This window comes from Nymphaea colorata, chromosome 11, assembly GCF_008831285.2.
Source record: "Nymphaea colorata isolate Beijing-Zhang1983 chromosome 11, ASM883128v2, whole genome shotgun sequence".
In the NCBI taxonomy this organism is placed as follows: domain Eukaryota; kingdom Viridiplantae; phylum Streptophyta; class Magnoliopsida; order Nymphaeales; family Nymphaeaceae; genus Nymphaea; species Nymphaea colorata.
The window spans coordinates 3,671,766-3,685,567 of record NC_045148.1 but is presented as its reverse complement, the minus strand read 5'-3'; the positions used below and the strand labels follow the sequence as shown (position 1 = coordinate 3,685,567).

The following is a 13,802-nucleotide window of genomic DNA, read 5'->3' as shown; positions in this document are numbered from 1 at the left end:
TATTAATATACCAATTGCCACCAGCCTGATCAGCTGTGGTAAGTACAAGTTCAAGGATACAAGTTAGACGTTAATAATCAGATTTAGTCTTGGATGTGATTTGAACCTAACAACAGATTTCCACTCATCCGGAATCAGCGTTAATGTTTGATTGCATGTCAAATATCTGATTTGGTTTAAGCTGCTTGGTATTTGGTTGAGTAACCACATCCTCGACGATACTTGGGGGGAAGGAAGCCTTGGGAAAAACGTTTATTCATGCCTGACATTACTTATTAATATATATGTTATAAACATGTGGCTCATAATAATTTTTTTCGCAATGTTCTCAAATTGTTTAAAACACTTAAAAAATGAACTTGTTTCAAAAAATTGGACTGCCTGTATTAATTCAGCTTGCAGTGACAGACATTGGGCTCGGACGTTCATGACATGCTGATGGGACTAATAATGAAGATATTTCCATGCTCAAGAATGAAAGTATCAGGAGGTCTGGTCAGGATGAATGAAAAGCGGCGCGCGGGAGAGAGGTGGACCGGGACGGCAGGGGCGATGCCTTTCTCGTGAAGCATCCGCAGCGTCACGCCTTTGACGCGCTGTTCTCCTGTCGTTTCTTCACCCAATCTTATATATATATATACACACTTCGGGTCCTTTAGGCCTTGAACTCATTCAAATTTCATATCAACTGCCACCCTTGTTAATGAGGGTAAAATTTGCCTAAGGTGAAGTGCTTTAAGCTAATGTCTATTATTTAAAAAGAATGTCAAATACAGTAGATTATGTTTTTCTAACGTTACGTATATTTCACTCATCTAACCGACTCCTAACATCTAACGTGGACTCAAGGAAGAAGAAAGAAGCGACACACTGCTGAGTTAGCATTAGAAGGAAAACTGTTAGCTGCATCACATCTCATCTCAGACAGTGGCTTAAAGAAAAGGAAATGAGCCTTTCTAAATTAAGGGTAAAACAAAGACGATCTATGTGAGAACGCCTCTGTTGAAAAAGTGGAAATGGGAGTCTGCGAGGGCGTCCGGTAACTTGTGCAAGTTGGCGATGGCTACCGCGTAAACGCCGCCCCCACACCAATCTCGTTTGATTGTTTAAAGGGGACCAACTCCCAAAGGGACCGATTGCCAACAACTCCACCATCTGCTCTGCTTTATTTGTTTATAAGGGTACCACTTTCTCTCTCGCCCTCACTCAAGTCCCCTCCCAATCTCTCTCTCTTTCTCTCTCTAACTGTTCGCCGAGTAGCAGAGATGAGTTACAACGCTCCTCCTCCAGGTCTCTCTCCCTCCATCTCTCTTTGAATCTGTTTTAGTTATGCAAGTTCTGTGTATGTGAATACTTCTCTGAGGCAATATTGATGTGACGACGTTATTTGTTATTTTGGTATGTAACAGCCTACCCACCACCGGGACAAGGCTACCCACCACCGGGACAGGGCTACCCTCCACCGGCACCGCCCGCAGGGTACCCTCCCATGGGCTACCCTCCTCAAGACGCTGGCGCCTACCCTCCTCCCCCTCCCCCCGCCCCTGAGACCAAATCCAGGGGAGACGGATTCTTGAAGGGATGGTGAGCTCTCTCTCTCTCTCTCTCTCTCTCTCTCTCTCTCTCTCCCTCTCTCTTTGCTTGGCGGTCGAAATCGTCGAAATCTGATCAGTAACCCCAAATTCCTCCCGTAAAAAGTTGGGGTTGCATCAAACACTGTTCTCGAGTGGATTGATTGAGCTTGAGGAACAGAAGGAATCAATAATTCGGCCGGCCTCCACTCGTTACTGTAAAAGTATAAAACATGTTGGAATACGTACCTCGCATGTTTTATGCACATGTTGCGTGAAATAGCTGGCTAGGATTCGGTGCCTGTGATAGCTTATTATAATTATGTTCGCCTATACTGTATATTTTCTATGTATATTACATGCAAGCTCATTTGTTTTTTCCTGTTCATATTTGAAGCGGATTTTGTCGACATGCGATTAAGTAATTAGGGCGGACCATGTAGCACGGGGAGGCATATTCTCTTTCTTAAAAGCATCTATTATACTGAAGAGCTTAGGGATGAGGCCGATCTACTAGTTGATTGCTCTCTTCCCCCGGGTCAAACACGCACTGTCCTGCTCATATATATATATGAGAGAGAGAGAGAAAGACAGAGAGCTAGTAGGCTCTTTTATACCAGATTTCATGAAAATCTTCTGTCCTGTCAATTTTTAAGCTAATGAGATATTAGAGATTAAGTTTAAAACATAAAAACCAATCTATTTTTTCAAGAGACCAAAATACCATCCCCCTCAAACGATGAGAGAGAGAGAGAGGGAAAGAAAGAAAGAAAGTGGGAAACAAATCAGCTTTTATTAAATGAGAACACTTGCCTGAGGAATATTTTTAGTCTCTTGAAAAAATAGTATGCTTTATTCCATTGTTGTACAGTTTTCTTGATTATTTTTAATGAAGATTAGAGGGTAACCTCTAGCAAAGTCTTTTTTCGTTTTCATATTTTTTAACTTAATCTCCACCGTTTGGTCTGTTAGGATTGATTGATTCTCATGAAATTGGTTATACGTAAGATTCTAGTAGCTATTTGTTTTCCTAAATATATATGTTTGTCTATGTAAATCCTGACACTACCACAATTGATTATCTCCTTCTACCTAAGCATCCAAAAGTTAACATCTATTGAAGAGATGAATTAAACTTAACAAGCAAGGGTTATCATGATTGATAGAGGCCAGGGTTCATGTAATGTTCTATTCTGACCACTGTTCGTTTTCTCTTCTGCCTTGCAGTTGTGCTGCCTTATGTTGCTGCTGTCTCCTTGATGCCTGCTTTTGAACTTCCCCTTGATTTTACTTGTGTATCATTTTACTATGTACGGTTTCTTTATCTGGCTTACATTTTTCATTCACATGTAATAAAACATATTCGCCTTTTCGTGGTTCTGTTCTAAATTTCTATTCCAGTAAATATGTACTATGGAGGCAACTTGGAGAAAAGCATGTTTATTCGGATAGGTAAGAGCTTTTCTTTTCTATTAGTGCCATAGAGGCAGGAGGATTCCAATATGCCAAGAGAAGTGGCCTTTCTGTTAACGAAGATCTCAAGTTGAAACAAGTAGCATACGTGAATCATAAAACTCCGTCCATAGGTTTTCCCGTGTTCCCATAGTTGATAATAGTAGAATAAAGACATTTTGTTTGTTATTTTTCCAAATAGTATCTGAATATCAGAAAAACGGTTGGAAATTGGTAATATATCCACAACGTAAAGGCCAAGATGTAGCTCCAACTTCGAACAAAGTGAGTTTTTCTTTCTGCTTTTCAAAAAGTTAAAACGTTGCTAGACATTACAGGAAACAATAGCTGGCTCTGCAAAAATCTAAAGGCAAGCTTGTCGGAAGGGGGAAGGAGAAAAAGCACAGATTGGATTAATGGTGTGAATGAGGCCGCTTTATCTACTAGTTTGGGTTAATGGCGTGAACTACTGGACTTCCTGGACGAGAAAGGCATATTTTTCTTCCAAAAATCTCGTGATACATTTAAAACTGAAGATACAGCTTGATTAAAAATTGGAAAAAAAAAAAAAAATTGGCTGCACTTACTTGACAATATAAATGACCTCCTACTCGCCATGCAGATCATAAGTAGCAGGATAAAGTTTATGTAGGAGAGACGGCCATAGGCTTGATTCCCTTCTCAACTAATTCAACTAACAATTGCAAAATGAACCAGCAAGGAACAAATTGAAGGGTGAATATGCAATGATATCATAAAATTCCAATCATCCAAGCTTGCATCATAGATTGAATCAGCAGCCATAGGCTTCAAATTGACAGACAAACGGATGTGCTTTAACAATCAAATCACCAGCAACCACATCTATTGGCACCTCACCATCAATTACAGAAACCTCACCTTCTCTTCAATAACTTCTACAATGAACCTCGACAAGAAAGCAAGAAAACAAAAACTGGACTCCATAAAAAACTGAACCAGAATTTCAATTACAGCTTATACTGCAGGGATGTTGTGCAGTATTTGGATGAAGATAAGAACTGCTCATGTTTTTCCTTCATCTTACCAATCAAAAAAACCAGGGCCAGCACGTGAAATCAATTCTTTACCAGCATCCTTCCCCATTGACACCATGTCTTCAAAGTTGTACGGTCCTCTTCTAGAAGTCTCAAGCACTGCAAGCGCATAGGTTAGACATCAAAAGCATTTGTCTTGAGCTCAATAATCTACCAGAAACAATTACCTCTAGTTCCATCAGGAGATGCCACTAAGCCTCTGAAAAGACAATACCCATCCCTGTCTCGGAATGCATAACCAGCAATGGGTGTACGACAAGACCCGTCTAAGGTTTCAAGAAAGGCCCTCTCACATGCAACAGCTAATCTTGTCTCCTCATCATTGAGTGAAGCTATGTAACCAGCCTGTCAAACAGTTGTATAGAATGTTAGAGAGAGAGATTTCAAGATTGAAACCAAGAAGCTTATTGCCAGGTTGTTGGATTAACAATTTGGAATTGGTTGGGCAAAAACTATCAAAATAAACATCATCGATAAAACCAAATTTAAATCCTCATGGTGCCCAGTGCTAGCAGAAACAACATATTAAAGGGAAGGAGATGTGCTGGCTGCATAATCAGTTTAACAGAAGTGGTATCTGTCAAGTGACAGAGAACTTTGAAAAATGTATCTCATAGAATACACAATTATTTCTTATAAAAAAGAAAAACCATGCATAATCAGCTACGTAGGTTTACTGCAGATAACTAGTCCATAAAAATTGTTCATGCTAGCAGAATAAGAATTAGAAAAGCTGGCCCTCACCATTTTTTCATCATTGCTTCTACAGGCAATTCCAATGGCACCCTGGGCAATTGCTGGAAGCATTTCATCCAAGGAGAGTATAGAGGTAACATTCTCCGTCATGGAGAGTCGTTTTAAGCCTGCCAATGCCAGCAACGTTGCCTGGACCTCTCCTTCATTTAGTTTTTTAAGTCGGGTTTGAACATTGCCTCTGAAATTTACCACCTAAAACACATAACCGAGATGACTATTAAGTTATGAACAAGAATAAGTGACGACAAAAAACACTGGGGTAACAGAGAAGATATAATTTACAAGTTCAAATGATCCAGCAGCACCAGAATTTTGCACCAATTACACAAATGTAAGGTAACCTTGACCGCTTGACACTGGAGGAATAAAGAATCTCTCTCTTTGCGCTCTCTCTCTCTCTCTCTCTATATATATATATATATATATATATATATATAGTTCTTGAGACATGTCCACTAACTAAATGTGTCACACGGTTTATAGATTCAAGTACTTTTGAAAGTCAAAGCACTAGTTTCAACTGCCTTTTTCAAAAACAACTTTACACGCGACAACTTGTAAGTTGTCTGATTGTATTCATTGGATAACTCACCTGGCACCCATATTCCTCACATCTACCTCATTGATGCAGATTAGTGCCTCAGATCAGGCTAGTCATCATGGAAGTGTAACGGACCAATTATAATAAGTTGAGTTCACAGCTTCTGGATCTGGGTTTCAATAAGGGCAACCCAGAACCAAGACCCACTTCCAACCCTCATATGATGTAATTTGGGTGGGTGTGTGATATGGTAATGCTAAAGAAATGGGACTTTTCTACTTAATCAGCATCAGCGGTGCAAATGTGGTATGGAATTGCCATGAGTACCGAAACTCATTGCAACTTCAACAACATAATTGATGGCATGGAAGATCCTTGATGCTTTGTCAGATAGCATGTACTCAAATATCTTCCTACTCAAAGAGTAAATAGTGCAGGTGATAGAATATATCCTCCACTAATATCGGAACGAACTTCTTCTAATCCAAGTGCTGTGCTTCTAACAAAAAAAGGAGAAGAAAGAAAAGAACTGGACAATCAAGAAATAGACTATCCTGAAAGTAGAGACCAGTGACCACTTTTGCTAGAAATGGTTAAAAACCACTCATAATAGCTATGCACAACTATCAGATCATTCATTGCTTTTTATATCTTAGCACCTGTGTAATCTGAAAATGACTTATCATATGACATTCTTAATATAATACTGTAACCAGTCTGCTGACTTTACCATACTGAAAAGAGCATAAAAATTTATTGCAGCATGAAGTACATAATAGATTCAAATATAAAATATGCACATTAGAGGCTGATCACATATAATACAAAATATTCATTTTACTAGTTTTTGTTGCTCATTAAGTTGATAATGACCAATATGAAAGAAGCAAAGGAGAGAAAGAGGAAATATGAGGAGAGGACGTCACAAAAGCTAGAAGCCCAGAACCACTATGTTGTAATAACAAATAGAAAAAGGACAATGAAATGCCATAGCTAATGAGAGACAAATATCAAGCATCTCATACTGGTGCTTTACTTAGGAAGTCAACAATAAGTTGTTGAGTCTTTATCTTCAAGTATAAATGAAAAATTGGGAATCAAATACTAGTGAAACGGACAGCACAAAACATGCTAATTGTTATTTTCTCATCTAGCAGAATTCCTCATAGAGAAAGATGTGCTACTGTGATACATTTTCAATCTCATTAGACATTCCACATGACCAACAGAGGATATTTAATAAAATTCAGCAATTAGAAAACCAGAAATCATGCTTCAGACCTGCGTCCAACTTGAGATGGTAACAATGATTCTGTCCCAGGAAGTCCAATTGTTGGTTAATTAACTTATGTTCTAATGAATTTGTTTTGGAAAATTTTGAGACAATCTGACCTTGGACTCCAGCTGTCACAGAATCAAGGATCTTAAAAAATGGAAGCTAATATTAACTGACCAGATAGAGAATTGAAAACACTACGAACTTCTCCTTTACATAATTCAGTGAAAGGAATCATTCTTGAATTCATAAAAGAGAAAAGTGTTATTCGTCATATAAGTGAATCACTTACTTTAAGTGATGGATATCTGTAAAGTATTTGAGACTGTCTTCTAAGGGAAGCACTTCCCACAATGCTCCCAGCTGGAAGCTCGGCCAATGATGTTGCAATTGGAGAAATAAATGCATCTCTAACATCCTCACGTGGAAGATTGCATGGCAAAATTGTCCCATCAGGGAGATATGTCGGGACATCCTTCATTGAATGGACAGCAATATCAATAGCGCCACCTAATAGTGCTTCATCTATCTCTTTTGTAAAAAGTCCTTTGCCACCTATATCTGCTAGTGGCTGGTTCAATATTTTATCGCCAGTTGTCTTTATGATTATTATTTCAACTGCCCCTTCTTCTGCAAGTTCCGCATGAGCAGCCTTGAGTTTGTCTCGTGTTTCATAAGCCTGGGCAAGTGCTAATGGGCTGTCCTACACAGCAACAGTATAAACATCATAAAAAAAAGTATGGCATATATCACAAAATCACAGTACAAATGTATCCTTTTGACTTGTTTTTTGGACATAAACAGGAAAAGAGTTTTGTCAAATTACATAATCCATATAGAAGATATGTCCAATGGAAGCGCACATAGCCATGGAAAACTTTTTGTTGCTTCAAAAATTCTTGTGTGTTACTCAGGTTTTCATATATAAGAGGCAGTGCGTGTGGTGAAGCACGTCTTATTTCTATTATATGATACATTCAAAATTTAGGGTACTCAAGATAACCTCAATTCTGTGCTGGAAAAGTCCATAACGCATGACCATGCTCATCTGTGCACCTACACCAGTGTAAGTCAGATCATAAAATGGGTGAACCAGCAACTAGTACTAGTTAGCTGATGGGAAAACAGCAGAAATCCTCAATTTGGCTTGGGATGCAGCGTTCTGCAAAGTTCATGGGACCGGTTTATCCCCATCAATCTAAACAATTCACCTCAATCTAGGATTCACGTCATAAATCTGCACTTTGAGTCCTGCATCATATCCCCATACAACACAGCCCACTGCGAACTCCAGCAGCATTGCTAAACCCACAACTTGTTGCTGTGTCCATACCAGATGCATGGCTCGAGAGGAGAAGCAGGTACATAAAAGACAAAAGAACATCCAGTCTGCTCCTATGTTTTTTTCATGAACTTCTTAGCCAATTCCATGCATTACATCTAAACAAAATATATTTCTCACTCCAGTTTTGTTATATTCGTGCAGACTGAAGTTCTTCTGGTACTATTCCGCCAACGGACAGTAATAAAAAAAAACAAATTTGGAGAATTGGAGGTCCAAACAAGCCTACATAATTGAATGTTAACCCCACCTCCGGCAATGAAGCTCTTAACATTCACAAAGGGGCCTAAATCAAACAGCTAAATACATTATTTCACATGACACAGGTTTTACAAGACTAGAAACCCAATATTGTTGTTCTAATGATTGTCACATATCTCAGGATTTCATTGGAAAGGTTCTTTTAGGGTATTTTCTAAGCTTGTTTAAAAATCTTGGAATGCCAAAATTAAAAATATAAACAATTAATAAAAATTCTGAAATTTGAGTTTTCTATTAATTTTCTTACAAAGGTAAGTATATAAATTAAAAAAGAGGCACAGTAAAATGCTAAAAGAAACCCCAAAAATTAAAATATATTGAATATATATTTTTCTAAAAATATTGTGATAAATTTTGACAAAAATATCACATTTTTCTATGACATTTTTTTCAAAGTACTGAAAATTTTCACATTTTTCTGTTGCTAATTTTTCCATTTAAGCATTTTTTTAATGGAAATGTTAGTGACAGTGGTTCTAACTAATTTCAGCTTTTCCTAGGAGTTTTTGAGCAAATAAGGAAGCAAGATAGTTAATTCAAGATGAAGGTGAACCCCTTTTCCTTTTTCTTCTTTGAACTACCAATGCTCAAACAAAAGATAGCTCAGATGGTTCAGCGAAACATGGTGTTCAGACAATGGATTTCAAGGAACAAAGAAGCTGGATTGACCACTCATAATCCTCCAACAAGCTTTTGTGAATGCAAAAAGTTATGGTTTTTGCATCTTATCCACTTCATTCAACAAATAAAAAAGAGAACCTGTGACATGCATTTGTGAATGAGAATACTCTTTTTCATATTTGGCCCTACTTTCCATCCTTATCACATCCTTGAAATAATCAAATAGGATGGTTCCTTCCAAGAAATAATAATGATGGCAATGAAATAATCTGGAAATTAGCAAGAAAAAAAACCCATTGTACAGTACACATTAAGGATTAGATGCATACAAAAGATTCAACCTGATTTTTGACTGAATGCTGGCACAGTTAGAAAGTTCAGTAGTCCATTGAAAAAGGTTAACAGCACCAAGGTCAAAAAATGTAAATGGCGATGTTCAAAAATTAAAGTATAAGAATGATCAAACTGTTTAAGGCGTCACTTTTTAGGAAACAAGGAAATAACTAGATCTCCCAGCATTGAAAGTTCTTCTGCAAATTGATTCTCAGTCCATTCTATGTCAAAACACCTACAATATATTCTTACAAACAAATGCAGTACAAAATATTGGTACCAATTCTAATTGCCATTAATTTGCTATAACCTCCTGCTTGAGTTCGTGACTAGCAAAGCAGTTCAAATTGATATCCAGCAAATATATAAAATGGCTCATTCAGGTAATGGAAATAGTTCCAGTTTAAGACCACGCTTTGTAAATTTGGCTCAAGGACAAGGTTCATTATAACAATAACTTTCCATGAAAGAACAAGGAAAGAAAAAGATAATCAACTTAAGTAAATAACATGAATTTGTCATCTAACGCATTGCAGTCTTCATAGGTAATATTGATTTTGGAACGGGATCCTATAAAACAGCTATTGCAGAAAAGAAACCTTGCCAAACAATATCTTCACCTCGCTTTTCATAGTCATGTTCCTCTACCACTAACTTCTATTTTGATGTGTAGCTACCGGTTGAGGGGTTTTTTGTCATGCACATTCTGTATAGCACTCATTTCATTGAAGGGATGAGTATGACCCTCTCCCTTGGCAGGCGCGCATAGTTTTTTCTGTGCCTTTACTATTATTAACACGTGCTCAAACAATTCACAAACTTAATTATGAATCTGATAAGTTCACAAGCAAGATTTGGAGGAACGACAACATGACTAGGAAGCTGCTATATTCAGAAAACCACAGCATTGGCATTTGGTTGCAGTGTCCTATGTCGACTTCTAAAATCTAAATCAGTTCCCAACATTGAGAAAGATAAAAAGGAGATATGACCAACCACGTCATAACCACTATTCAGAGAACCAAAACCACACAAAGTTTGTGAAACCTCCTGCTGCGAACATCTATTCCATCCCTTTCTCACGGATAACATTTGAAGTACCAAGAGCTTAATCTCTAAGAACATCGAAATATGGTGCACAAAGGACGCAGTTTGAAAGCTAATCTCCCCAACTCGAAAACGTAGAAGTTAGAGCTACCTAGTTCTTCATGAAAGAAGCAAATCGACCACAAATATGAGATAGTATGGGGGAACACCATAAATGGAATCAGAATATGTCACAACCATATCAGTTACGCAACTCGCATGGCGGTTAACATCAACCAACAGAAATGGGTTACACCGTCAAAGCCTGAAGCATAACAATGCGGATAAAAACGTCCAAACTTAAGCAAAGAGAAGCATTTATCACACTGAGGAAAGAGGCTTACCTTCCTCTTGTACCAATTCTAATAAGCGAGACTTTTGTCTGCGAGGGCTGTTCCACTGCAACAGCTGCTTTAATGACCACACTCTGCCTTCTCCCATGAGAACTGAGAAGCGGGTACCTAAGATTCTGAGAAAAACCAAAGTGGCTGGGAAGAAAAGGAGGAGAGGAATGGAAGAAAGGCTGGATGGCTGAGCTTAGAGAGGTCTCCATCCTCGGAACCAACAAGAAGAAGGGGAGGAGGAGGAAAGAGAGTGATGACCCATGGCAACGTTTTAGATGGGGCTTAAGGATTAGAGACCCAGGGTCCTGTGTACATTCTTTCATCTGGACTGCTTCATTTAGTATTTTATTGCAGAAGCAGACCCAAATTTTTCAAAACTCTACATATTTTTACAACTGCAAAATACAATGAGTCATTTTCCATTTAAGTATTACAAGGACATACGCATTCATTTAATACATTGAATGCCCATAGATTCAATTTGGGTATCAATTTTAATGGTAAAAAAATGAAAGTAAATTCTAAGTTTATTACGAACCTCATTCCAATTGTTTTGCTTAATTTGTTCTATTACAAAAATAATCAAAATTGTATATTTAACACTTTAATCAACTTTGATTAACTCAATCGGCTGGCATAGAAGCCGGGTATGTTGGTTTAGGATATTGTATTCATAGCCTCTCCCAAAAGTAAAATGCTATGAAGTGAAAGCCTGTCGACCACTAAGAACTTTCACCTGTTTATGGGTGGTAGGCAAACAGTCAATTGGAGAGGATCTATCATCAGTTGTGCCGACTATTCATGTCTTTCATTTGTTTGGTGGAAAGATGTTTAACTTAAAATTCGTATCAGATGTATCGGAAACTACTGAGATCTAGATTTCTTATTGATGAAACTTTGGCAGTTGTCAAGAAATTTCTGTAAAGGTGGGAACCCAAAAAAAAAAGTGTTCACCTTCATAAAAGCGAACTCTCTCAACGTCTCTATAGATAACGTCAGTACGACAAACCAATCACAACGCGCCCTTGCACGTGTGAATCTGCAGAACTGTTTGAAGGCAAAAATGAGTTCCCTTTTGCATTATCCGGATATCAGAAAATCTACCTTTCTCTAGCTATTATATATTTGCCTCAGATTGGTGCCAGCAGGCAGCAGGTCGGACCTCCTCTAATAATTACAAGATACCATACCTATAAGTACTTTAGCTTCAGTATTGTTCCTTTGAATCTTCCTTCGCCAAAAATTATTAATGTTTAAATTCTGTGTATTATAACAAAGTCGTATGTGTACGAGAGGTTTGGTGAGGCAGGTCGAGGAGCTTAATTACCAGTGTCCCCACTGAGGACTTCAGATCTGGGTTTAAATAAGAAGAAAATTTGGAATTCCTATAAGAAGCCAACAAAGTAGAGAGCCTTTTTTGTTGTATACATAAAAGTAATGCTCTAAATATTTAAAAATGAAACATAAATAACTTTATAAAACCAATCAGGGCTTTCACATGAGGTCTGATTTAGGTTTTCTGATCATACTAGGCTTGCTTTAGAAGGTTAGGTCTGCAAGAGAGATATAGATCCAAATCATGTCGATGGATTGCAGCTTCTATGCTAGCTATATGGTCAGCTCAGTTTATTATTCATTTTGGTAGCTTCAAATTCGCTTAGGCGCATCATGAATCTAGCCAGATCATTTAGAGGTTATTTAATTGTATCTGATGTAAAATCCTTAAGATTTGAGAACTATATATTTAAGATCGCACCCTCCCCCTTGGATCTTAAATCCGACCTTTTCTTGGATTTTAGGTCCATAGTTTGATAAACTGTAGATTTAATGTGTGGATCTTTTGCACATCAGCCAAAATATTTCACATCAAGTCCATGAATTTTAAACTTGAGATAATCAAACACCCACTTAGTTTACAAACATTGTTTCTTCAGATTCGATTCACATTTTTTTTGTTAATATAATAAGCAGAGCCATGAAACTTGTCTAAAGCACAAGATTTCCCAAGGTTGCGGGTTGATTTAGGTCACGATATGAGGGGCAGAGCAAAAAACTTATGTAGGAGAGCGGATATTGTTTAATAAAGTATTCTTCGATCGAGAAGTTTGTATCATAAACCCACCCCACCCCCGGCTTTAAGCTTAGGGATGTCTTAGTTAACAAACTACATATCATCAGGCCAGGTGGGAGAATGTTGGAATTATCTGTTTAATCCAACTTTAAGTGGCCTTTAATGATATGATAATGAAGAGTTGATTCGTTATCTTTTATAATTGTGATGTTTGTATTCGTGCTCATAATGGTCTTTTTCCTCTCATGTACAAGCATGCCCATTTTTGATGAGCGATGGACACGCTTAAGTATGAAAAGGCACATCGCTCCAGAGAGTAAGAGAGATTACAGAGGGAGTCGGTCCTGCTCCCCTTTGCCGTAAGGCCTGTGCTCATCATCACCGGGCGGTAATGGCGGAGGTGAAATCGACTTGTGCATTGTAGCAGGTGAAGCTTCAACAATCAAGGGAGCATTTACTGGCTATGCGATTATCAACAGGAAAATAAGGTTTATAAATTCTAGTCGGATTTGGTAGAGCGACGTATGGTTTAGCTGATTGAACCAAACACTAAGTTCGGGATCTGAGACACTCAATGTAAAAGCTGGATCATACTCCGGTAGGCTGCATTGGATTCCAAAATTCAGGATTGAGTGTTGAGTCTGATGTTGGGAAACTGGATTAGTTCTTAATGTCAAGCAAATATCAATGTGCACGGTGTAGATATGCTTCCTAGTTTATCCAGAGTCCTAGTCGAGTGCGCTCTGACAAGATAAAAACCTTATTATTCTTTTGTGGGAATTGAATGTACGCAGGCCGTCTTAGCTCAGCCGGTAGAGCGCGTGGCTTTTAACCACGTGGTCGTGGGTTCGATTCCCACAGACGGCGTGTTATTTTTTCTTTTTCTTCTTTTTTTTAAAAAAAAGTCTTTCTGTTTTGTTAGCCCTGATTTCTCTCTTCTTTCTGCGCTGCGGTTGGATCATCATGGTCAACTTTAACAAGCGAGAAGTTTCTCAAGGACAACCCTTTGCTATAAAACTGTACTAAGAAATAGTAAAATCAAGATGGACTTCATTTTTCTGCTGTTTTTAAA

General features: G+C 38.0%; 2 protein-coding genes and 1 non-coding gene across 3 annotated transcripts; 2 read left to right on the top strand and 1 right to left on the bottom strand.

Annotated features, from left to right (window-relative positions):
• The first annotated feature begins 1,070 nt into the window (after window positions 1-1,070).
• LOC116263759 (cysteine-rich and transmembrane domain-containing protein WIH2-like) lies at window positions 1,071-2,951 on the top strand. Its single transcript, XM_031643534.2, has 3 exons — window positions 1,071-1,290; window positions 1,410-1,584; window positions 2,799-2,951. Exons 1-3 carry the CDS (start codon window positions 1,266-1,268, stop codon window positions 2,842-2,844), a joined length of 246 nt encoding a protein of 81 aa, XP_031499394.1. The 5' UTR covers window positions 1,071-1,265; the 3' UTR covers window positions 2,845-2,951.
• An 827-nt stretch (window positions 2,952-3,778) lies between these two features.
• On the bottom strand, window positions 3,779-10,930 carry LOC116264846 (porphobilinogen deaminase, chloroplastic-like). Its single transcript, XM_031645268.2, has 5 exons — window positions 10,660-10,930; window positions 6,965-7,370; window positions 4,844-5,047; window positions 4,267-4,444; window positions 3,779-4,198 (listed from the first exon to the last, which is right to left on the bottom strand). The coding sequence occupies exons 1-5, from the start codon at window positions 10,866-10,868 to the stop codon at window positions 4,086-4,088; spliced, it is 1,110 nt and encodes a 369-aa protein (XP_031501128.1). The 5' UTR covers window positions 10,869-10,930; the 3' UTR covers window positions 3,779-4,085.
• Window positions 10,931-13,524: 2,594 nt separating this feature from the next.
• TRNAK-UUU (transfer RNA lysine (anticodon UUU)) lies at window positions 13,525-13,597 on the top strand. The gene has a single exon. It is a non-coding gene; the product is annotated as a tRNA-Lys (tRNA).
• Window positions 13,598-13,802: the final 205 nt, after the last annotated feature.

Excerpts from the sequence above, each read along its gene's own strand:
- LOC116263759 (XM_031643534.2), top strand. The coding sequence starts at position 1,266 with ATGAGTTACAACGCTCCTCCTCCAG. Across the intron at positions 1,291-1,409 it reads TTACAACGCTCCTCCTCCAG|CCTACCCACCACCGGGACAA; the intron begins GTCTCTCTCCCT and ends GGTATGTAACAG. Across the intron at positions 1,585-2,798 it reads GACGGATTCTTGAAGGGATG|TTGTGCTGCCTTATGTTGCT; the intron begins GTGAGCTCTCTC and ends TCTGCCTTGCAG.
- LOC116264846 (XM_031645268.2), bottom strand. The coding sequence starts at position 10,868 with ATGGAGACCTCTCTAAGCTCAGCCATCCAGCCTTTCTTCCATTCCTCT. Across the intron at positions 5,048-6,964 it reads ACAGATATCCATCACTTAAA|GTGGTAAATTTCAGAGGCAA; the intron begins GTAAGTGATTCA and ends TATGTGTTTTAG. Across the intron at positions 4,445-4,843 it reads GAAGCAATGATGAAAAAATG|GCTGGTTACATAGCTTCACT; the intron begins GTGAGGGCCAGC and ends ACTGTTTGACAG.